Source organism: Vanessa cardui, chromosome 27, assembly GCF_905220365.1.
Source record: "Vanessa cardui chromosome 27, ilVanCard2.1, whole genome shotgun sequence".
NCBI classification, from domain to species: domain Eukaryota; kingdom Metazoa; phylum Arthropoda; class Insecta; order Lepidoptera; family Nymphalidae; genus Vanessa; species Vanessa cardui.
In genome coordinates this window covers 2740728-2768117 of record NC_061149.1, presented here as the reverse complement: position 1 = coordinate 2768117, position 27390 = coordinate 2740728, and the positions used below count along the sequence as shown (strand labels likewise).

Sequence of the window (27390 nt, the reverse complement as noted above, 5' to 3'; positions counted from 1 at the left end):
AGGCAATTGGTCAATTTGCTGCCATTTCGTCAATAGCCGTAATTGGATTAAATTCATTCGCTGTTAGCGGTCAAAGTCACGTCATAAACCTATATGCTTCTCAATATATATTCTGTAACGTTTTGTATGTAGGGAAAAATATTAATGATTTTATTAGAAAATGTGTTTCCCATAACATTGGTACAAGGAACAAACACAATCTTGTTACTCCTGTTACTCGACTGCATAGTCAGTAGTCAGTACCTCCTTTGTGGCAATGTATACGCTTCTACAATAGGATCTCAGAAAGCGTTCAAAATGCTTCTGATGCCAAATTTATAAAAAAATTGTTAAGGAACTGAGAGTCGAGATGGCCCAGAGGTTAGAACGCGTGCATCTTAACCGATGATTGCGGGTTCAAACCCAGGCAAGCAACGCTGATTCATGTGCTTAATTTGTCTTTATAATTCATCTCGCGCTCAGCGGTGAAGGAAAACATCGTGAGGAAACCTGCATGTGACAAATTTCATATAAATTCTGCCATCAACCCGCATTGGAACAGAGTGGTGGAATATGTTCCAAACCTTCTCCTCAAAGGGAGCCTTTAGCCCAGCAGTGGGAATTTACAGGCTGCTGTTGTTGGTGTTTTGTTGTTGTTGTCAAGGAACTTGTAGGCGAAAGGTAACTCATACAGTTATTGAGTTTATGTTTGATAGCACACCTTAGGAATGAAATGATCGTCACCTTTCTGTTTCATGTATCTAATTAATTTGAAAAAGGAAAGAGGAGTCTGGATTTAACTAGATATACCGTTAAGTTTCACGCGTTCTAACAACTGTCCCACGTTGTATTATATGTATGTTCAACTTGTTTCAACATGAAGTAGAAACTTTGAAAAAAAAAACAACGACAAAAGATGTCGATAAATGCAACATAATACGTTAGAAAGTATTACCACGGCTAACAATCTAGCGTTTCATTACGGCTGTATCTCGGTAACTTTCGTTATTGAAAGTATCATATTTCCCACACACTCTGTCATTGTCGTATTCTCTGATTTCTTTTGCGCGTTTTAATGTCAACCGACAATATTTCCTGTATATCCTTCCCTGGGAAAACTTTTTGCTTCTATAGACTAGAGTTCCTAGTGACGTTTTGTTTATTTGTCAACTAGTGACCCAAGCCACGCACGGGTACAATGCTGACTACATAAACTACGGAAATTGCTTGTTTCTGTACTATATTGTCAATGTATTGTATACAAAAACCTTCCTCTCGAATTCCTTTATCTATAAGAATAACCGTATCAAAATCCATTATGTAATTTTAAAGATCTAAATAGGGACAGACAGCGGTAAGCGAATTTGTTTTATACTATGTAATGGTTACGCAAAAACTTCTTAATATATTTGAATAAAGTTTAAAATAGATATAGATTATGTACTGGATAAGCGTATAGGTTGCCTAACACCTAAATCTCCGATACTGCATATCCCGATATATAATTGACATGAGCGTACCGTGTACACATGCTTAGGGCTGTAATCTAGCTTAAAATTATGTAATTTCGTAATTTTAATGTATATTCTGATTGTATTCTGTTTGTGTACCTATTAATAAATAAATAAATAGATACAGAGGCTTAAGCTGTATAGCAGATAGCATATCTTAAAAATCAATAATAATGTGTATACAACATCAATTTGTATATAGCATCAACATTATCTTTGTCTGTTTGAATGACTCTTTCTTTCACTCCAACCAACGAGTAAATCGAAATACAGCATCAGATGCTGATGCAACTATCTTCAAAATGATAATGATGATATTTAATCTCGACCAGCAAAGGTTTTACACATTCATATGCGTGAAGGGTCGGTCTATTCCTTAGCTCTTAGCTCTTACAATCCTATGGGAAGGCAATCCCATAAACGAAAGGTGCGGCATTTTTGTCATCACTACATACTATAAAACAAAGGCCCCCGCGTGTGACTGTCTGTATGTTCGCGATAAACTTTAAAACTACTGAGCGGATTTTCATGCGGTTTTCACTAATATACAAAGAGATTCATATGAAATGTTTAGGCATATAATTTATAAGAATATTGTGTAAATAAGTTCACTGAACTATTGAAAAATATGAATTAAAGGGTAAAAATATAAAATGAAACTAGTATAAATACTGGTATGATTTTTTGAACAGTTCCAAACTACTCAACATTTTTTAATTACAAAAAACAATGACGTTTTTTTAGCAGACCAAGCGACTTGAACCAAGAACCTTGTGACCTACAGCTTCCGTTAATTTAACGCACTTCATCTAAAAGATAAGAAACTGTCGTTAAAGATTTATCAAGATAAGTCCAAAAGATCAATCCAAATATAAATTTGGAATATCCGTATTTTTATCTACTAGCAGCTCCTTGTTATCGTTAAATGTTTCTACATCCATGGACTATAATCTATAGTCCAATTGTAAATAGCCCATATTCATCAACAAGTGGGCTATGGTAGTTTCAAAGATAAGGTCATTCAAACTCTTCAACAAACATTTAGCATTACTGTAGATAAACTGTAAACTGTGTTAAAAGTTAACACTAAAGTATTTGAAATTTTAATTAAAGATACTAACAAGTAATACTGATTTCTTGGCTTTAAGTCGTATTTAAAATTCGACTTACATCGACGGAATGCATTGTATATTATAAAATTATATTACAACAATAGACCAAATAAAATAAACGAGGAAATCAAACAAGTTATAATGAAAATAGGCAATTGTAAAGTCGTCTTGTGAAATCTGCAATTTTTAGACGAAAATCATTTCGAAAATCACCGTAAATGTTAGAAAAATATTTTTGACATGATACATTATTCAGAACAGTTAAAACACACTGTTAAGAATAGAATATCATCTTTTCAACCGACTTCCAAAAGGAGGAGGTCATCAATTCGTCTGTATTTTTTTTTTTTTTTTTTTTTTTTTTTTTTTTTTTATGTTTGTTACCTCATAACTTTTTACTGGGTGGACCGATTTTGATAATTTTTTTTTTTGTTTGAAAGGTAGTGCTTCCCGTGGGGTCCCATTTTTTTTTAATTTTTTTCCGATGATGGGATCCGTATGAAAACGACATAAGTCTTAAATTTGCATTATGTATATGCGCGACAAATAGGTGAATAACTCCAAATCACGTTAACCAATTTTGATGATTCTTTTTTTATTATAAAGGATATACTTTAAGGGTAGTTTGGTGAAAGTTTGGTAAGGTTCTGAGCACAGGATCCATGACAAATTAAGGGAACGGGAGGGAACGGAACAATTCTGAGGAGCACGTTAGCAATACTCGGTCGAATCTTTTATTTATGGGTTACTTGGATATTTGAATCACCTTCAGGAACGTGGTTATGTTCATGTAATTGTCATAATCGAATAATATAATCAACTAGCGACCCGCCCCGACTTCTCACGGGTGCAATACTGATACTAAATATACTAAAGAATTTGTTTATTTACGACATCACATTGCAAACTTCTAAAATTGTCAGTGTTTCTTTACTATACTGTTCATTTATTATATACACAAACCTTCCCCTTGAATCACACTATCTATTAAAAAAAACCGCATCAAAATCCGTTGCGTAGTTTTAAAGATATAGGGACAGAAAAAGCGACTTTGTTTTATACTATGTATTGACGGAACTCCTAAACGGCTTACAGTTAGGATGCGATTTGGGGCAGAATTTCTTTCTGTCTTTAATCAAATTTTGTGTATATGATGTGATGTCATATGATGTACGACATAGCATACGAATAGCTCTTTTGCAAAGTTTTTTTACTGAGGTCGATTACAGCTCTTTCGAGGGTGGTACCTTGTAGTTTATGCCGCATGACGTATTAAAGCCGCATTTTCGAAAGTCTATTTTTGCTTTATTCGAAAGTTTCTTTTGAAATTGCCCTGAAGTAGTTTCTGATTCATATAAACGGCACGCTTAATCTATCCATATTAAGAAAAAATGTTAGTCTACATCAGCTTCACTTAAAATCAAAAAATAAATAAAATTTTAACAAAAAGAAAAACCGACTTCAAACAAAACAGTATTTTAAAACAAATTAAAATGCACTAAAAAATAATAAAAATAATTGCATATTTAACATATTTTTGAGAGTCCTCCTAGGTAAAATGAAATGAAAAATATTAGACTACTTAAAAGTCGATTTACGATTATATAATGTAGTTATAATTATTGCTATATTTGGAGTCGGTGTCAGCCAACCCTATACTATACCTATCAAAAAACAATACGAGAATACTTTAAGAAATGTTTCTTACAAATTACCTTTTATACGATATTATACTGGGTCAATCAAGAGGCTCGTATCGCTCGTATTGAAGCGTGTGCCTTTGGCTGACACCGGCTCCAAATATAACAATAACTATAACTACATTATATAATCGTAAATCTACTTTTAAGTAGTCTAATATTTTTCATTTCATTTTACCTAGGAGGACTCTCAAAAATATGTTAAATATGCAATTATTTTTATTATTTTTTAGTGCATTTTAATTTGTTTTAAAATACTGTTTTGTTTGAAGTCGGTTTTTCTTTTTGTTAAAATTTTATTTATGCTTTTCAACATAACACAAGTGAGTTACGAGGTGAGTTTTCATAGAATAGTATTCTTGTATCCTTTAATAATTAACGTATAAAGTTTCAGTAATTAAGCTTATTGGTGTTGGTAGTGTTTTGTTATCGTGGGGCCTTGGGCCCACGCATATGCACACTTGGAATTAGATAAAATATATAACTTATTAGTATTATGTAATTTCATAAATTTTGTAAGCTACCGAAATGAAAAAAAAAATCGTCCCCTGTTGGTGACGTGACGTTGGTGATCCGAAAAATTCGTAAAACCGACCACATCCGAATTAATCCCAAATTATCAATATTTATTTCTTATGAGAATATGACCTTTACACAAACGTAATAACTTGTAATATCATATGACCTAATATATTCGTCAATTTTGAAAAGTGAGTCAACTTTTTCATATCAAAAACACATCCTTAATAAATATTGAATACGATAATATATTTTTCAATTTATTATTATCATTATTTAAAAACTATAAAAAATATATACTAAGTGGGCAAAGTCAAAAAAAAAATCAATTTTATTAAAAAAAAAAACAATTTATTTTTTCTGTCGCAAAAATTTCTAAAATAACCTGAATCCCAATTAATATTCCTATGCCATTAAAGTATTTAAACTAAACCTAAAACCACTAAAAATAAGGTTTCGGCGAAGAATTTCACCTCAATTATAATCCCCCACGAATGTTATTCCATACTAAAAGACTCATTTATTTTTTAATCTGTAATTACTGATTCAACGGTTCCAAGATGAGTTAATCAGATAGGTTGATCATATTTTAAACAAGATCGATATTTCTTGCATCTTCTCAAGGATCAATTTGCTTTTTCTACTCGTAACAGTAGATCGTCTGCTTCATACCAAAACACAAAAAAATAATTGATAAGAAGAAATCTCTTATCAACATCACGTCATCATCGAACAGCTTAACAGTTTTCATTGTATATTAATAGATAACATAAATAAAAATTTTAACAAAAAGAAAAACCGACTTCAAACAAAACACTATTTTAAAACAAATGAAGATGCACGAAAAAGTAATAAAAATAATTGCGTATTCAACATATTTTTTAGAGTTTTCCTAAGTTAAATGAAATGAAAAATATTACACTACTTAAAAGTCGATTAACGATTATATCATGTAGTTATAGTTATTGGTATATTTGGAGCCGGTGTCAGCCACGGTGCCCTTGCCCCAACAATCAAAAGAAAGAAGCGATACGAGCCCCTTGATTGATCCAGTATATTATTGTGTAAAAGGTAATTTGTAAAAAACATATTTGTCAAAGTATTCTCGTATTGTTTTTTGATAGATATACTGTAGGGTTTTATTGGCTGACACCGACTCCAAATATAACAATAATTATAACTACATGATATAATCGTTAATCGACTTTTAAGTAGTCTAATATTTTTCATTTCATTTAACTTAGGAAAACTCTAAAAAATATGTTGAATACGCAATTATTTTTATTACTTTTTCGTGCATCTTCATTTGTTTTAAAATAGTGTTTTGTTTGAAGTCGGTTTTTCTTTTTGTTAAAATTTTTATTTATTTTTTTATTTTAAGTGAAGCTGATGTTGACTAACAATTTTTTCTTTAATATGGATAGATTAAGCGTTCCGTTTATATGAGTCAGAAACTACTTCGAGGACAATTTCAAAGGAAACTTGCGAATAAAGCAAAAATAGACTTTCGAAAATGCGGATTTAATACGTCACGCGGCGTAAACTACAAGGATCCCTCGAAAGAGCTGTAATCGAACTCAGCAAAAAAACTTTGAAAAAGACCAACTATATTTCGTACATCATATGACATCACATCACATACACAAAATTTGATTAAAAGTAAAGTAAGAAATTCTGCCCCATATCGCACCCTAACTGCGAGCCGTATAGGAGTTCCATCACTACATAGTGTAAAACAAAGTCGCTTTCTCTGTCCCTATATCTTTATATCTACGCAACGGATTTTGATGCGGTTTTTTTAAAAGATAGTGTGATTCAAGGGGAAGGTTTGTGTATATAACACATGAACAATATAGTAAAGAAACACTGATAATTTTAGAAGTTTGCGATGTGATGTAAATAAACAAATTCTGTAGTATATTTAGTATCAGTATTGCACCCGTGCGAAGCCGGGGTGGGTAGCTAGTTGATTATAATATTCGACTATGATAATTACATAAACATAACCACATTACCGAAGGTGACTCAAATATCCAAATAACCTATAAATAAAAGATTCGACTGAGTATCACTAACGTGCTCCTCAGAATTGTTCCGTTCCCTTCCGTTCCGTCACTTTGTCATGGATCCTGTGCTCAGAACCTTACTAAATTTTCACCAAATTACCCTTGAAGTATATATTTTATAATAAAAAAAGAATTATCAAAATTGGTTAACGTGATTTTCAGTTATTCACCTATTTGTCGCGCATATACATGATGCAAATTTAAGACTTATGTCGTTTTCACATGGATACCATCATCGGAAAAAAAAATAAAAAAATGGGACCCCACGGGAAGCACTACCTTTCAAACAAAAAAAAAATTATCAAAATCGGTCCACCCAGTGACAAGTTATGAGGTAACAAACATAAAAAAAAAAAAAAAAAAAAAAAAAAAAAAAAAAAAAATACAGACGAATTGATAACCTCCTCCTTTTGGAAGTCGGTTGAAAATAGGCTTTAGTGTTATATAATTAATTACCATTTTAGCATGATTCGAATAAATCTTTAAACATTTCTACGAAAAAAAGCAATCAAGAAAAAAACAATCTCTTTGTAGATCTATGCATAAATGATTTAAAAAAGACATTTAGATTTGAACCGTATTCGTATAGCAATTAAAATTCAATTTGCAATAAATAAAAAAACCGACCTACTTAGTTTTTACCGCTTAGTCATTAGTTTGAAGAAATTATTTCAAATGCAATTCAAAACAGCCTTACGGATAAAAAAAAATAATTCAAATACTCACACATGTCATTCATTTTGATTTCCAATTAACATAAAAACTTTAAATCATTTTAAAAACTTGATCTTGTTCATTAATACAAGATTTTCATTAACAAAACACAAACTATAACTTTAATTAATAATAATACGATCACTCAAAACAGATTAGCACAGATAAACCACGAATCTAATGTACACAAAATAACTATGACCCTAGAATAGGTCCCAGTGGAACCCCAAACAATTTCACTTGTTAAATATTCTCTTAGACTCGCGCGCACGTCCTGTTACATGTAGGCGGCACAACAGTGTGACGTGTTCTCTGTACGATTGGAATTAACCAAATATCGCTCTCACAAATTGAATCTATCGAACGAATGATGTTGTACAATGTCCAACGCCTGTTTAAAATCAACGTTCAACGTTCGTTATAGTTTACAACGGCAATGTATGCGTTGCTCGTGATAATTTCCTCGTTTGATGGGCTAGCTTATAGGGAAGTGAAAGAAGGGGGGACACAGCCCAGACGCACTGACTGTTTTTTTTATTACCGTTGGCACGTGCTTTAGTTTTCTATGTGATGATTTTACTTTGCCAGATGCTTTCGTTTTGTTAGTGTTCACACAATTAATATATTTCTTTTAACGGTACGATTTTATTGTTCTTTTGTATATACGATTAATTTAAAGATTAACACGCCTTTTTAATGTTTAAGCTCGATTGCTGGGATTGTTATATGGATTAAATACAAATTGCCTTGGATTTAATTCTTCTATTTTTATTAATGTGGTATTTAAAAGTCAATTTATATTTTGTGTAAAATGTAGTATACTATAATAATTTTAACCATTAATGTAAAAATCCTTTACATAGTCTGTGATATGCATTCACGACTGAACTTCTTTTGATAACATTTACAATAGTTTGAAATGTGGGAAAGGTAATAGATATACTAAGATGGTAATATATAAAGTGCTAAATAAGTAGTAACTTCAGTAAAAACTATTTTCTTAAATTCGGTCAATTGTTGTTGAGTTAGATTCAATGGATAGGAAAGATGAAATGGGATGAAACAGACAAGTGGATAATGATCTCGTTCTTGATCTTACCTATAAGAGGTATAAAGAGCACTGGGTTTAAGAGCATGCTCTCAACTCATTGTTGTTAGAAAAATTATTCTAGATACCGAGAAACATCGTTAACCCACTAGAAATATTATATCCGTTCGCGGTTTTCAATATGGCGACATATATAGGCGATATAAAGTAAGAATGTATTGCATATTTGCGTTGTTGTTTAAGGATTCAAATACACACAAACAATTAGTGTCACGTGATGATGTGAGGTCATTACCACCCAGAGACATTAGCGCTTTGGAAATATTGACTACTAGACCTGCCCCGGCTTCGCATGGTTGCAATGCTAATACTAAATATACTGTAGAATGTCTTACAATGTTCATATTTCTTCTCTACTATATTGCGCATGTATTATACATGTAAACCTTCCCTCGAATCAATATATTTATTAAAAAAACCGCATCAAAATCCGTTGAGTATATTTAAAGATCTAAGCATACATAGGGACAGACAGCGGTAAACGACTTTGTTTTATACTATGTAATGATACTTGTGTCAATGCCCAACTAACTTGAGATGTTATGCCTCTTGTCTTGTCTAGTCTGTTTCACTGGCTCACTCACCGAAGTTGGAAAATAACAAAACTATAAGTATATTTGTTTGGCATATAGTAAAAAATATCTTAAGACATATAACATAACACTTTTGTCTTAAATCTAATGAATCAAATTACGGAAATATCAATCTGGGTTTTTGCGTAATATTAGAAAACGTTAACAAATATAATATGTAACATAAGTATGATATAATATTTGAATTCAATGCCAGTAGTCGATAAAAGGATATTTATATCAGAGATATAAAAAAAACAAGATTACCTATATTGTAATCGGCTTATGTTAACACTTGAACGACATCGATAACATTATGTCATAAATAAACACTCTATTTATATGTTAGCTTTGTATAACATATATATTGAAAACAGTGGAATAAATGTCACTTTCTCTTTTTAGGAGACGGTTTGGAACATATTCTATAATGCTGCTCCAATGTTGGAAACACACGTGTCAGAATATCATTGAAATTAGACACGTGTAGGTTTCCTTTCAATGTTTTCGTTCATCAAGTACTTGTACGAAATGAATTTCAAACATTTATCTTGAAAATTCAGTCAGGATTTCAACCCGCTATCGTATGGTAGGACGTACGTTTCAACCACTGGTCCATCACGGCTTTTGAAAATAGCAAGGCTACCAATGAACTACTCAAGTTGGTAAGTCACCAATACCTATATCAGCCATCTTTTCAAACGTCAAATATAGCTGCATAAATATACTTATATTATAAATGCAAAAGTAATTCAGTCTGTCTGTTGCTCTTTCACGGCCAAACATCTGAACCAAATTTGATGAAATCGTATGAAGCTAACTGTAACTCCAAGCACGAACATGGTTCTCTTTCACGACAAAATCCTATAACTCGAGACAAGCAGAAAGCCACAACTAGTTAGCCACTAACTAGTAATTCAAACAATGCCCTCTTATTCTATCGTATGCACAGGCACTAAAATCAATATTTAAGCAAACTCAGATCATAACACGCAAAATATTTAAAAATGTATATTGTTATTGTATGTTTAAGTAGTTATATTAAATATAATCTTATCGTCACGACCACATAGGGTACCATTGAAAATCAGCGTTGGTTTCTTGGAACCCAACTTGGAAGCTGAATGGACCTCTAGGACATGTTACGCATCATTATCTTGTTTTTCTTTTTTTGTAGTTTAAGTTAGTTTAAGTTAGTGAGTACCTAGTTATAATTAGTTGATATGTTTTTTTCTTTTTTTTTAAGTTTTTATACTTTTGTTCTTTTTATAATTGTATCGTATCTCAACTTCAGAGGCGTGATGGCCAAGTAGTTAGGACGAGTGCATCTTAACCGATGATTGCGGGTTCTAACCCAGGCAAGCACTACTGAATATTCATGTGCTTAAATTGTGTTTATAATTCATCTCGTTCTCGATGGTGAAGGAAAACATCGTGAGGAAACCTGAAACCGGAAAATTTAATAGAAATTTGTCATATGTGTATTTCACCAACCCGCATTGGAATAGCGTGGTGGAATATGTTCCAAACCCTCTCGTTAATGAAAGAGGAGGCATTAACGCAGCAGTGGGAAATTTACAGGCTGTTGTTGTTGTTGCATCGTGTCTTAATAAACATTTCTTTCTTTCTTTCAAAGATTTGTTATATTTAATGAACGCATTGTTCAACGAAGTGCCTTTAACAAACGATTGTTCGTTAGTTAGTCTGTCTCTATATAGTACCAGTATGACGTAATTAGTGTGCTAAACGACTAATGACGTCATACTGGCACTATAATTTTGTATGAGCGAACGGTATATAAGTTGTTTGGATCGGATATTTGTGTTAAGTTAACAAATTTTATATTTATGGACTATAATGCCTCAGATTCACAATGTGTGTTGGTTTAATGCCAGAAAACTAAATGAGGTCAAGGGGTAGCATTTCCATAAAACATAACACTTAATATTAACATAACTATTGAATATAAGAAAATATTTATTTATTTAAGTTATTAAATAATAAATATAAGACAACATCACATACATTACTCTGATCCCAATGTAAGTAGCTAAAGCAGTGGAAAATCAGAAGTAACGACGGCACCACAAACACCCAGACCAAAGACAACATAGAAAATTAATCGATCAAACCCGGGACCTCGGAGTGGCTTGCCCATGAAAACCGGTGTACACAAAATCCAACCACGGAGTCTTCATTAATTGTAGCTATATATAATTATGATTTTACTTGGTGGATTATTGCTGTGTTCCAGTTTGAAGGGTGAGAGAGCTAGTATAAAAGGCGCAAGGGTCATAACATCTTAGTTCCCAAGTTTGTCAACGCATTGGCGATGTAAGGAATGCTTAATTAATTACAGCGCCATAAGGGCGTTGTTGGTCACTTATTTGATTGCCTATTTGCTCATTAAAAAATAACATTCGATTAAGTAGTTTCGAAAATGCACACATACATATATATCGAACAAACACCGAATCATACCTTCATTTTGGGGTAATAAAATTCAAATGTTTAATAAATAAAAGCATAAATAAAATTCTTATCGCATAAATTAAAGTATCAATCTAATTTATACCACCGAGCCCTTGGCTACGATTAGGGTAACCAGGCTTTACAACCAATACGCCGGACAAGACAAAAGACAAAAATCTTCATTCAACATAGAAGTGATGAAACTTGCTTATCGATAGACAAAATCTCTACCACCGGTTCGGAATTAACACTTCGGGTCTGAGAAAGACCGGCGAAAGAAACTCAGCGGAATATACATATATTATAATTTCAACTTACATGCGTAATAAAATAATCATATTTTTGTTATTTGAAACAGCCTGGAGGTAGAATGCAATCAACTAAGGACAGATCAGTAAGTTTAAATCGACATTATCAAAACCCTTACTTTTTGTTTTTTTATATAAAACCTTTTTCATTTTTCTCGCTGGAAAAATTACGCGCTTCCCCCACGAAAGTGGGGGGGAGTGTGTGGGACTCCCTGGAGCCCTGGACGCCGAGTGCGCCCAAGCACGCCGGGTTTACCCACTAAACAACCAGCGGTACCCTCCCAGTTTTTCGGCGGGCCCCACGGGATCGCTTACGCATGCTACCGTGACGCCGTGACGGTCGGCCCGCCTATACGGGCCTCCAACACCTAGGGGGGATTCCCTTGGTCCCTGCGTCGCCTATTGAGGTGGGTGTTACGTAAAGTCTGGTTATTATATACATTTACCAAAAAACTTTATTTCCCTTCAAAATTAATTAAACCAATTTATCTATAGTGTAGTTAAATATTATAACCTTAACAGAAGCGGACACCGTTCCATGCCGGCATTTGCCCGGACACGTACCAACGCAATGTCCGGCTTCACCCGGTCGCCTGGTGACCCTACAACGGATAATCGCGTTTTGAATGACCGGATGCATTACAATAGTCAATTACACGCTTATGTCATAGACATTGTTTCATTTCTAATCTAATACATCTTCCGAATGCTGGCGGGAAACCGGGGACCAGGGTTAGGACGTGCTACAGACCTACTGTCGATTAGAACTGGCATATATGTAAATTAACAAATTTTCAGCAGATCTTGCTGCTGCTTATGTTTAAGTATGTAAGACATTCATCTAACATTTGGTAAAGAAGGCATATTATTCAGTACAAGATTATAAAGACGATAAAAAAGCGTGGAATTAATACTTGTGGATTTCTATGTAATTATATTTAACTAGCGTTTTTTTATTTTTGAATATTGAAAAAGAGTAACTACTGAGTTTCATGCCGGTTGGTTTTGGTAGAGTCTACTTACCGGACCGATGCTAGCTTCACTTAATTGTTAAATGAAGATTCAAAAGTGCATGTAAAAGCCTACTTGAATAAAGTTTGTATTGATTTAAGATTTGTTTAAGATTTCTCGTTTCAAACGTGAAAATTTCACGTGCACGGACTCACTCATCTGAGATCTTTGAACTTAGACTAACCTCTAAGTGAGAGTAACAATTTAGCTTCATTAACGGACAGGATGAAACGCATTTTTGAATTTATAAATAGCATTGTGCATAACTTGGTTTAATTCCTTTTGGTGGTAGGGCTTTGTGCAAGCTCGCCTGGGTAGGTACCACCCACTCATCAGATATTCTACCAGTTCATCAGTTACTCTACTACATCAGCTGCACATCAGCAGTCAAAATCGATCCAACAGTTTCAGAGATTAGCCAAAACATAGAGACAACAGACAAAAAAATTGAATAAAATGTTATTTAAATATATGTATCGTGGACACTTACATATAATTGTAATAATTATTACAAACAGACACTCCAATTTTATTATATGTATAGATGTGTGTGTAAAAGATCAAATTGACCACGTGATTGGTCACTACCACCAATGACATTGGTGTTGTAAGAAATATCAACCAATCCTTACATCGCCAATACCGCCGCCAACGTTGGCGACCAATATCTCTCCTTGTCTGTAGAGATATGGATCACTCTACCTTCAAACCAGAACACTATAATACGAACCACTGAACCACAGCTGTTTGGAGCTAAAATATCAGACGATTTGCGGCTTTTAGTAAACATAAGTTTATTATATATGTATATACATATATTATGCAACATACATTCTAGTTTTTCTTCACATAATATTAAATACTCACTAATGTATAGACTAACACGTCTAATCGAATAAACAGTTGAGCCAATTAAGGAATTAGGCTGGATTTGTTTTGGCGTCTAAGAATAAAAGCGGCCATTTTGTATTTCATTCATTTTATCATAAGCGAAGCGTTTATGATGAAAATGTTTGTAATTAATAATTGTAAATAAAACAGCCAAATTAACAGCCAATTTGTAAAAACTACTAAACCACTTTTAACCCAACATCAGCCTGTAAATTTTCACTGCTGGGCTAAAGGCCTCCTCTCCCTTGGAGAAGGTTTGGAACATATTCCACCACGCTGTTCCAATGCGGGTTGGTGGAATACACATGTGGCAGAATTTCTATGAAATTTGTCACATGCAGGTTTCCTCACGATGTTTTCCTTCACCGCCGAGTACGAGATGAATTATAAAGACAAATTAAGCACATGAACCAGCGGTGCTTGCCTGGGTTTGAACCCGCAATCATCGGTTAAGATGCACACGTTCTAACCACTGGGCCATCTCGACTCTTTGCATAATGTATAAATAAAATTTTAACAAAAAGAAAAACCGACTTCAAACAAAACACTATACTTATTAAAACAAATAAAAATGCACTAAAAAATAATAAAAATAATTGCATATTTTACATATTTTTTAGAGTCCTCCTAGGTAAAATGAAATGAAAAATATTAGACTACTTAAAAGTCGATTTACGATTATATAATGTAGTTATAATTATTGGTATATTTGGAGCCGGTGTCAGCTACGGTGCCCTTGCCCCAACAATCAAAAGAAAGAAGCGATACGAGCCCCTTGATTGATCCAGTATATTATTGTGTAAAAGGTAATTTGTAAAAAACATATTTGTTAAAGTATTCTCGTATTGTCTTTGATAGATATACTGTAGGGTTTTCAGTATTGCACCCGTGCGAAGCCGGGGTGGGTAGCTAGTTGATTATAATATTCGACTATGATAATTACATAAACATAACCACATTACGGAAGGTGACTCAAATATCCAAATAACCTCTAAATAAAAGTTTCGACCGAGTATCGCTAACGCGCTCCTCAGAATAGTACCGTTCCCTTCCGTTCCGTTACTTTGCCATGGATCCTATGCTCAGAACCTAACCAAACTTTCACCAAACTACCCTTGAAGTATATATTTTATAATAAAAAAAGAATTATCAAAATTGGTTAACGTGATTTTCAGTTATTCACCTATTTGTCGCGCATATACATAATGCAAATTTAAGACTTATGTCGTTTTCATACGGATACCATCATCGGAAAAAAAATTAAAAAAAAAATGGGACCCCACGGGAAGCACTACCTTTCAAACAAAAAAAATGGTAACAAACATAAAAAAAAAAAATACAGACGAATTGATAACCTCCTCCTTTTTGAAGTCAGTTGAAAAGTGAACCATTTTTGGTCTTTACGTTTTTTGTTTGATGAGCAAAAATGCAACTTTAAAAATTACTACTACTAACTTAAAAAAAAATAATATTTTTTTTGTAACAGAAACAATAGCTAATCTATAAGCAAGACATTTTATAAATTAGTCCTATTAAAGCTCGATGCGACTTCCTCTATAAATCAATAGCATTATTTTCTTAAATTGGGATTCGACTACCGAACTAGTCCAATTATTCCGCGTCATATTCGATGCATTTTCTCTTATTTTTTAATCTTTATATAGCGCATTATATTGAAAAAAAAAATAACATATAAAAACTCCTTTAATCTGCCGGATATTCCCCATTTCATCTTATCGCACCATACAGCAAGGTACACACCCCTGGGAGGGGATGGGGTTCGTGTACCTTGCTGAAGGTTGCCAATGTTTAAACACAAAAAACCAGTGGTTAGAACGCGTGCATCTTAATCGATTATTTCGGGTTCAAACCCAGACAAGCACCACTATACATATGTGCTTAATTTGTGTTTATTTATCTCGTGCTCGGCGGTGAAGGAAAACATCGTGAGGAAACCTGCTTGTGTCTAATTTCATCGAACTGCCACATTTTTTTTAAACACAAAAAGGCGCAATACTCAGCTAGATTACCCGTAACGAACCGCGACATACCATCATATAGTATACAAATATACTAAACATATATATACTGTAAATAGACAACCTTATGTATACATATAAACTGGTCGTACCGTATAATGTCTTCCGAAGGAAATTATGTGGATGGTATTTAGAAAGTCCGACAGAAAGTTCTAGAATTAATTATATATCAGCAAACCTACTATGTCACTGTTACATTAGTCATTTTTTTATTCATAATGTCGGTTTTTCCGTTTAAAAAAACAAATAAACAAATCAATATTTTTGTAGATGATAAAAAAGCGTGGAATTAATACCTGTTGACTTCCAGGCATGATACATTACATACATATTATATAATTGTGTTCAACTAATTTGATTGTATTTTTTAAATGATGAAAAAGAGTAACTACTGAGTTTCTTGCCGGTTCTTCTCGGTAGAATCTACTTTCCGAACCAGTGGTAGCTTCACTTAATTTACTTATATTACTTTTGCAACAATAAAAAAATACAAAGTCATGTTAGTTCAATACAATTATTTAAATTAATATTTCCTGCCTGGACAACAGGTATTAATTCCACGCTTTTTTGTTATCTATAAAATACTATTGCTGGAATAAATGGTATTTTATTTTTATTGTTTATTATAAGCAGAACCTCTTATTCGCTATGAATTATCACCCAACAACAACAACAACAGCCTGTAAATTCCCACTGCTGGGCTAAGGTCTCCTATAGAAACCTCTCAAATTATCAGGGTTTCTCTACTATATTGTGCATATATCATATATAAAAACCTTACTCTTGACTCAATTTATGAATTAAAAAAAACATCATGCATCAAGAGCCGTTGTCTAATTTTCTAAATATTCTACAGATGTAAGTACATATAGGGACAGAAAGTGTTAAGCGACTTTGTTATAGGTATATTACGTCATGATGGCTTTCTGAGGCTTATCCAGTCGCCGCCATTCCATACTTCGCTGAAGCCAAGCGTACTAAGATAGTGTCACTCTTTAAGTGTCAGATAATGCAATAGATGTACTGCTCCTTACTAATTTTTCTCCCGTTTAATGAGTCGAGATGGCCAGTTGTTAGAACGCATGCATCTTAACCGATGATTGCGGGTTCAAACCCAGGCAAGCACCGCTGATTCATGTGCTTAATTTGTCTTTATAATTGATCTCGTGCTCAGCGGTGAAGGAAAATATCGTGAGGAAACCTGCATGTGACAAATTTCATAGAAATTCTGCCACATGTGTATTCCACCAACCCGCATTGGAACAGCGTCGTGGAATATGTTCCAAACCTTCTCCTCAAAGGGAGAGGAGGCCTTTAGCCCAGCAGTGGGAATTAACAGGCTGTTGTTGTTGTTGTTTTGCGGGTCACAATCTTCCCTTGCGTTTTAATTCTTCATCTGCTAGGCACAAATAACCTAAGTATATCCTTTCTCTGGATTTCAAGAAATTCCATCGTAATTGCATTGGTTTTTTTTATGAAATAAGTTGATAGACGAGTATATGGGCCACCTGATGGTAAGTGGTCACCATCACCCATAGACAATGACGCTGTAAGAAATATTAACTATTCCTTACATATTCAATGCGCCACCAACCTTGGGAACTAAGATGTTATGTCCCTTGTGTCTGTAGTTACACTGGCTCACTCACCCTTCAAGCCGGCACACAACAATACTGCGTACTGTTGTTTAGAGCTGTGGGTGGTACCTACCCAGGCGGGCTTGCACAAAGCCCTACCACCAAATAAAGGTTTAGCTGGGAGACAGCCACAGACAGACATACTTTCGCATTTATAATATTAGTATAGATGACTGGTTTATTAGCATACCGGTAGACAAGCTGATAAATACAGAATCTGAAGAAGACTAAACACACCAAGACCACTCAACTTTCTTTTTATTTTGGCTTTTATTTGTGGCGAGAGGGCAATACTCAAGACTACTTAACAAAGACAAATGCCGAGTCGATGTACTTAGACGTTGTCGAGAGTTAAGTGCGATCACCACCAATTTGCAATCCATAAATTTGGTTTGTTATGTTGCCTAACCTGACATTATGACACAAGTCAATTTATTCATAAATAGATAAAACACCACCAAAGAAAGATACAACACCAAACGAGATGAGATGGCCCAGTGGTTAAAACGCGTGCTTCTTAACCGATGATTGTGGGTTCAAAGCCAGGCAAGCACGACTGAATATTCATGTGCTTAATTTGTCTTTATAATTCATCTCGTGCTCAGCGGTGAAGGAAAACATCGTGAGGAAACCAGCATGTGTCTAATTTCATCGAAATTCTGCCACATGTGTATTCCACCAACCCGCATTGGAACAGCGTGGTGGAATATGTTGCAAACCCCCTCCTCAAAGGGAGAGGAGGCCTTAGCACAACAGTGGGAAATTTACAGGCTGTTGTTATTGTATACAACAAACGCACGTTAAATTTAACAATATTTTATATTAGTCACTCTCATTAATTATACAGATTAAAAAAAAACATTCAACAAAGTGAAAAAAAATCATGCATTATCTGTTATGTTTGTTAATGTCACTGTCATATTATCATTACTTTTTTAATTTTCTCATTTATAAATACCTTCTTATCCAGCGAAAGAATCTATTCGCGCCCTTCTTTCCGTTAGGCTTTTTCTTCTTCCCCATTTTTTTTTAAACCATAAAAACTTTTTCACTTAGAATCTATATAATTGTCTATGTCCGCAGTTTGAACATGGAACACGAAACGTTTGCCACTCAACTCATCACTTAGTTCTTTATTTATACATGAAACAGCACTAGTTTAAATTTGGAACGCTCTGGCCGACACAGGACTCTATGCTTGGGTTCTATAAAACATTTTTAATGTAAACTTATTTCGTACGTTTAAAAATAATCTACTGGATCAACACAAAAAATATAATTAAATAAACCTAAATACTAATATTCAATTTAATTTGTTAATCACAAAAACAAAACACGCTAAAACAGGAGATATTTGTAATATCTTCGAAAAAGGTAAACGATATTTACCGGAAAAATGTTGCCACAGAAAAAAAAAAGGAACAATATTTAAAATGATTATTTTATAACAGTAATGCGCGTTGGGGAGCGCACGCGCCGATACTGGCGCGTGGCCACGTTCAAATTTAGAAGCTTAAAAAAAAAACGCTGCATCGCGAGAATGCAGCGGGCGTTCGTTTTATTTTCGTTGTCCGTCTGCGAGTGCGTGATTATTTATGGTGTGACATTTATTTTGTTTTTACGCTATATTTGTAACACAAAAATAATTAAATATTAAAAAAAACCCTATTTTGATATATTATACATTACTAGCGACCCTGTGCAATACTGATACTAAATAAACTACAGAATTTCTTTATTTACGATATCACATTAGACTTTTAAAATGATCAGTGTTTCTTTGCTATATTGCCCATGTATTATACGAAAACCTTCCCCTTGAAACACTCTATCTATTAAAAAAACCGCATCAAAATCCGTTGCGTAGTTTTAAAGATCTAAGCAAACATACGGACAGACAGCTGTAAGCGGCTTTGTTTTATACTATGTAATGATATATCGCAAATCTTCGTTGATAAATAACATGGTAACGATCTATTTAAATCCTTCTAATATATGCTGGAATTAAACCTGTAACCCGCCTAATAAATAATCCAACTCTTAATAATCATATCCCACGAAAAAAACACATATGTCCCTAAGTTCTCCCACTGGGCGCATTTGCCCATATTGTAACAGACACAAGCATTACATTACATTAAGAAGTGAACATTATTGTCAATAGTCCGATGTATATTATTAGTCCAACATTGTATAAACATCTGTCTCGACTACGTGAGCAGCTGTTGAGGTCCTCAGATAATTGGATTACACCCCCTGCAGGAGTGCACAAAACCCAATATCAATTATTTGTTTGATTATTTCATACTTACATAAATTAATACTTAATTAAATAACTTCAACGTATTTGAAATCAACTATAAACCAAATTGTGGCACTACATAGCATTAAGCATCTTGCTCTCATATACATTAGCATGTTAAGCGAGGCTATTTGACAATGCGAAAAATAAACTGTGAATTATTGTAATCAGTGTATATTATGAGTTTAAAAATACTAACGAAAGTTGAACATAATACTTAAATTATTCAAAAACCACTAAATAAAAATGCATTTCAGTCAAATAGCTTATTGTTTAACTAAGTTATACATGACATTCCTAGAGGGCAGCTCTGACTTCAAGGACAAATATTATATACTAATAGCGTAAACCGTTTTCTGTTGAATTGCACATAAAATATTGTCTTATTTTAAGGAAAACCATTATGCTCCCTCAAGGCGCCCTTTTTTGTAATTATTTTAATTTTTTTAATAACTTTTATTCTCATCATTTAATTATCCAAAAGAGTTGTGTTTCTTGTGTCTTGTGTCTTGTGTCTGTTTCACATTCAATAAATAATATACAGGAAAAGCTAATTCGTTCATAGACAGAGTATTTTTTGGAAAAATTAATTTAATAAAAAACAAAACTGCTAGTAAATTAATCTCAGATATGCAAGAATATTAAAGAAAAAAATATTTAAATTATTATTCATTACAAAATCGCTTTCAATGTAAATATTTAAAATAGATTCACAGATGCATAATAAAATCAAAAGGGCTCTTGCCTTAGCTATAACATAAATAAACGAAGAGATTTGTGTCTGAGTCGACCGATCTATATTCGTTACGGAGCTACGGTTACTATCGAAGTGTTAATGTGATAAACTACTTTCTGTAATGAAAACTTTTTGGAAAGAAACTCTTTTTTATACACCAGATGATTAGTGGTCAACAACACCATTAACTTTGCCGCTATATGAAATATTAGGCATTCCTCACACCACCTATGCGCCATTACTTGGTGGTAAGGCTTTGTGCCTGGGTAGGTACCATCCACTCATTTACAGACACTAACATCTTAATTCCCAAAGTTGGTGCCGCATTGGCGATGTAAGGAACGGTAAATATTTCTTACAGCGGCATTGTCTATGGACGGTGGTGACCGCCATCCACCAGCCTTTAGCATAAAAAATCAACATTTAGAACTAGTATGTTATATATTTCGAGCCTGTAGTTATACTGGTTTACTGACCCTTCAAAGCAAACATATTAATACTAAGAAAATATTACTGGCTGTAAATACTTATACAAAGTCAAAATATTTGGTGTATATAATTTGTACTAAATTGTTATATCTAAGAAGCCGAAGAACGACTACATTGGCGTGCAATTGGAGAGGCCTATGTCCAGCAGTGGACGAACATGGGCTGATGATGATGACGATGATGATGATATCTAAGCTAGTTTTTGAAAGCTTAATTGCTTCTTGCAATACAGCCGTTTATACGCAAAGGCGCGCCCTCCACACTAAAGTATTAATCGCGTGCATATGTACGAGTAAGTGACGCTTGTAAATACGAGATGTATCTGTGTGCGTGAGACGACGAAGAGTAAGGATAGCAAAAAAAATACAAATTTAATCATGTATGTTACACGTTGGAATAGAACAATGCTACTATAGTGTTTTCAATTACATTTGACCTATTTAAAAGTTGTTTTCACTGTATCCCACAATTTTTTATTAATAATGAACGAAATATCTAGTTTTGTCAAGAAAAAAAGTTCGTATCATGGGTCTTCCTGGTGGAAGGATATTCGCAAAAGAAGTGAATTTAAAATAAATACAGTAGTTACTCTTTGCCAAAATTTTAATCATATACAAGTTTCATGGTTTTATTTTACATACAATTTATACTTATATCATAAATGCGAAACTCTGTATATCTCTTGTTTTTACACGATCAAACTACTGAATTGATTTTGATGAAATTTGTAATAAAGCAAGTTTGAACTCCAAGGATCACAAACCCCTAAAACGCTACCGAAGTCATGGGCAGGATCTAATGTATATGTTCATGTTTATGTTAATCAAATTATTTTTATTAGTTGTCATTAATAGATGGCATTAGTAGGATTTTAAATCGCGCTATAGTTGTCTTCGTTTTGTTACGATATGTAAGGCATCCACCAACCCGCATTGGAACAGCATGGTGGAATATGTTTCAAACCCTCTCCTTAATGGGAGAGGAGGCCATTAGAGTGGGAAATTTACAGGCTGTACAGGCTACTTTTTTTAATGTAAGGCATTGTTAAATATAAAATTTTTGAGTTTCCTTGATCAATAGTTCTTTCATTCGTCATCTAAAAGTATATATGTATCTATATATGTAGATGTCGACGACCTCCATGGTCGAGTGGTGTGTACACCGGTTTTCATGGGTACGCCACTCTGAGGTCCCGGGTTCGATTCCCGGCCGAGCCCATGTAGATTACCATTAGCTTTCTATGTCGTCTCGGGTCTGGGTGTTTGTGGTACCGTCGTTACTTCTGATTCCCATAACACAAGTGCTTCAGCTACTTACATTGGGATCAGAGTAATGTATGTGATGTTGTCTCATATTATTATTCTTATTATAGATTTATTTCAATCGAATATAAAGTTTAAGGAAGCGGTTGTATTCAAAAAAATGTGACGTCATAAAAGTTTTGACGTGGCAAGCGATCGCTTGGCACGTTACCAATAACAGTGCGATCGTTTGTCAGAACCACAGATATATTGTGAGATGGTCGACGCGATTCGTAATCCACGTCGCATTTATGAAAAATATCATGTTTTTTAATGGTGGCGGACGAGCATATAGGCCACCTGATGGTAAGTGGTCACCATCACCTATAAACAATGAAGCTGTAAGAAATATTAACTATTCCTTACATCGTCAATGTGCTACCAACCTTGGGAACTAAGATGTTATGTCCCTTGTGCCTGTAGTTACACTGGCTCACTTACCCTTCAAACCGGAACACAACAATACTGAGTACTGTTATTTGGCGGTAGAATAACTGATGAGTGGGTGGTACCTACCCAGACGGGCTTGCACAAAGCCCTACCACCAATCATTTCTATTTATTAATAACGAGCAAGTGTGACGAAGTCAAATCGCTACGTGAATTAACTATTCCAAATATTTATAACTTCGAATGATGTTAGCTGGACTTGTTTTCGTATATTTCCTTGGAAATAAGATATTTTTCTGCATTCAAAAGTATTATATAATGTATATACTATTTTATTATATATGTTACTGTTTCATATGTGAAGTTGACCCAGACAATTAGTTATCATATTACCAAAATTGCATGACAATCTGTCTAATTATTTTCGTTAGTTAGTTATTTTTATATCACCTCATAGCACGACAGACGCCTGTCAGTCAGTTATTATGACAATAGTTTGACATTAAAAGTTTATTTACAAAGCGTCCATACGCTTTCTATTAAACAGATAAAGAGGAAAAAATATTTTTGGATATAATTTATTGTTCCAATACGAATTGGTGCATACACATGTGGCAGAATTTCATTGAAATTAAGAGACATACAGGTTTCTACAAGATCATTTTCTTTACGAAGAACGAGATAAATTTTAAAATCAAAATAAAATTTATTCAAGTAGTCTTTTACAAGCACTTTTGAATCGTCATTTTACATTTAAGTGGCGCTACCACCGTTTCGCAAAGCAGATTCTACCGAGAAGAACCGGCAAGAAACTCATTAGTTACTCTTTTTTAACATTTAAAAATACAAAGTCGTGTTAGTTAAATACAATTTAAATTAGTATATCCTGCTTGGAAGTCAGCAGGTATTAACTCCACGCTTTTTTATCATCTATAAAATCTTGTATCGAATAATATGCTTTTTCTACCAATGTATTTTTTAAAACTTTAAATTAAGCACACTCTTAAGATTTTCTTGAACTTGCAGCTATTCGTTAAGATGACATTTTTACACCCACATTATTTTTTTTTATAAAATATTAATAATTATACTTTTTACAGACCGCATAGACCGTGCTGCATCTGTGATGTAACGATCAAAATGGCTTGGCACATTGCCAGTGCGACATTTAATAGGAATGAGGAAACAAAATATAGGATCTTCATAATTAGGCTGAATTATAATCCGCGTTACATCTTTGTAAATTATTGCCGCCATTATAGTTCAAAAAGGGCGCGTAAATTTGACATTTAGCTTTTAATCTGTATAAATATAATTTGTTACAGTGTTGCCCGCGTAGATTTGCTCTCGTATAATCCACTACACATACCAAAATTAAAAAAAACGCCTGAGTGAGCAATTTTTGGATAAACATGGACAACTATAGTACGATACAACTTAGATGTAGCATCGAGCATATAAAAATTCGTGAAACTGATCACATCCGAATTAAGTGCGCTATCTCAAATTATCAGTATTTATTTCTTACGTGTATATGATCTTTAAACAAAATTGTAATATAACATGACCTAATATATTCGTCAATTTGACAAGTCGATTTACATGCACTTTCTTACTCAGGTTGAACTGACGCGAGACTCTATAGCGACGAATAGCGTCGAATGGCGCGATAGGGAGCTATTATTATTGGTTGTATAAATTGGCAGTAATCGGTTTTATTGAATTTGCTTATGCTACATCTATGTTGTGTCGTACTAAACATAATAATGTATGTATACAAATATTTTTCGTATAACCTCAGAAGCAATTCAACGATTTAGTTCAAATTATATATTTAGATGAGAATTTGCGGTTTTAACTTGAAGCTCGGTCAACCAGATAATTATGCTTTAAGCTTACAAATTTTTATTCACTATACAATAGCTCCTAAAATGATACACATCTTAAAACCATTCTGTTTTTCAATCAGAAATGACGAAACAAAAAAATGATTGGCTGTAATCTCTTTGATCTTGCATATCCTAATGAAAAACGAAACAAAACGCTCCATATTCAAATTCCGTTCAAAACAAACACTGGTCGGAATTGGCCAATGTTGATACAACGATCTTTTTTTATACCACATTGATTCATCCATAGGCACGTGACGTGAAGGAAGTGCCTAAAAATAAAAAAAATGTGAATCTCCCAATTTAGCCCTTCCTTAATAATTATTATATTTAATATAAATAAAATCTCTTGTATCATGCATTGTCTTTTAGAATATTATCTATTCAAATTTTGTTTCATTGATTTAAATTTCGAACAGTAATAGGATAGACTTTCGGATTTTTTTTTATTTATTTACTTAGGCAATGGGGTCATAAAAAACAGCCACCTCTACTACAACGACAACACACAACCAATATAACACGTGAATTTCATATTACACTTATTTTTAAAACCAGAATAGAACAAATCTATAACATAATTGTATAGAAAGCACCATTATCGAGAAATACTGTTTTTATATAAAACTGATAGTTGGACGGGAGCTTGGCCCAATATTGGTAAATCACCTTGGCCAATAAACATTGGCTCTAAAAGAAATATTAACAAGAACTTACGTCGCGATTGTTTGGTAACTAATGTTATGTCCCATGTACCTGTAGTTACACTGGCTATACGATACGATACAACAATACTAGTCAGTATTATTGTTGCTGTTGGTCTTGGAAGGCCAATTAGCGTACACAAGCTTCTAGCACCGGAAAAGCACTTATCATAGGGTATTAGAACTTGTCGTATATTGGAATGTAATGGTAGGTATTTGTTGGTACCGTTCTATGGTCGACCACTATCTCGAGTCCCATGAGAGGCGCGAGCTGTTTTCGAGTTAACGCGTCAACTGACATTTCTTTCAGAACGCTTACTCCGGGAACGTAATTTTAATTATAGTATGCGTGAAATATGTAGTATATTTTAAGTTTTCAGATGAAGCTCGATGAATTCGAAGCTTAACGATTAATTATTTCATTATAAATCTTCAATTAATAAAATACTATATCCCCGAGTTATCTGCCTGTCAGTCAGTATATTAATAAACCAGCTGTACGACCTTGTACGCGTTTGAATTTAACAAAAAATATTATTGCGTCCTAAGTGACTCCTTATTATATCAGTTATCAGCCGGTGAAAGTCCAGTCAAAATCAGTTCAGCCGTTCCAGAGCTTAACGGGAACAAATAGACAGACAGACAGTTAGACAAAAATTGTAAAAAATATTATTTTGGTATGTGTACTGGCTATTTTATGGCTATTTTAATATTACAAACAGACACTCCAATTTTATTATATGCATAGATAAATATAATAAAAAATACTGTCAGTATATTAGTGTAACGTAATTCTGAGTATTGTAAAGCTTATGAAAACTTTTGACTGCTTTTACAGTTCGTATGGTTTGAAAAAATTATGAAATAATAATTCAATTTAAATTTTTTCTTAATAAGACACCTTTACGAAATCTTCTGCAAACTATTTCAGTATAGACTAATGTTTATTGTGTAAGAACTGTCACAGGCGGTTATTATAAAGAAATTTATCTGAAGTTTTAACGTATACTGCGCGATGATTCAGTCAACTCAGTTCGCTTCTTTCCTGTAACATTTGGCATGGCGCTTGTGATTCGCTTTTAAATTGAAGGGCAGATGACACATTCGAAGTTGAGTGTAGATATATTCACTCACGAATACGCCTTCTCCGCGTTAAATTAAAAACTTTTTAAACTCTCGTTGGCGGTTTTTCCGAAACGATTTAACTTGGGAACCGTGAAAAAAAAAGGGTAGGCTTTTGAAGGCCGGCAACGCATAAGAAATACCCGTTTGCTACAAAAAAATATAACCTCTTTTGTTTTTATTTTTTGTTGACTTAATCCAAGAGCTTCTTCTATGTTTTAATCAAGAGCCTCACTGATGCACAACGCACACTGATCGCTATAGCATGGAGAGAGACGCTTCTGTAAGAGTATATTTGTTATATATAATACATTCATATAAACAGTGGCGTAAATAGGGTGGTGCCACCGGTGCCCAGGCACAGGGCGCCGTAGACTCTCGGGGGCGCAAGAATTGACCTACTGGACAGGACTATTGTTTTTTCGGTTTGCTCTTGTTGAGATTCCGCTGAGCCCCTAGTACTTGATTCCAATACAAACGTACTTACACGCTAGTATCATTAAAAACATACATCGCGCTCATTTTTTTGGCAGCGCACGAGCGTATTTGTGTTTAGTGTTTATCGTTAATGGGCAGCGCGTTTGCAGTAGTGAACCTGCGTTTAAGTTTTAGTGAGTGAGACAGTAAAACAGGCAAAGGGTCTGCTTAAATAGGGCGCAGTTATAGAAGCTCGCACAGGGCGCAGAAAAAGCTATTTACGGCACTGCGTATAAATCGCGTTATTTTAATTATATAATTATACAAACAAACAAATATGAAAAACATTCCGATATACAATTTTATGATGTCGACGATAGATATGATAAGATGAGGAAGACA

General features: G+C 33.8%; 1 protein-coding gene across 1 annotated transcript in view; it reads right to left on the bottom strand.

Moving 5' to 3' along the window:
* Positions 1-18857, bottom strand: part of LOC124541022 — a 52255-nt gene extending 33398 nt beyond the window's left edge. The window contains exon 1 of the mRNA XM_047118797.1: positions 18598-18857. Within this exon, the coding sequence (XP_046974753.1) occupies positions 18598-18662 (65 nt within the window). The 5' untranslated portion in view covers positions 18663-18857. The remainder of the gene's footprint in view (positions 1-18597) is intronic.
* Positions 18858-27390: the final 8533 nt, after the last annotated feature.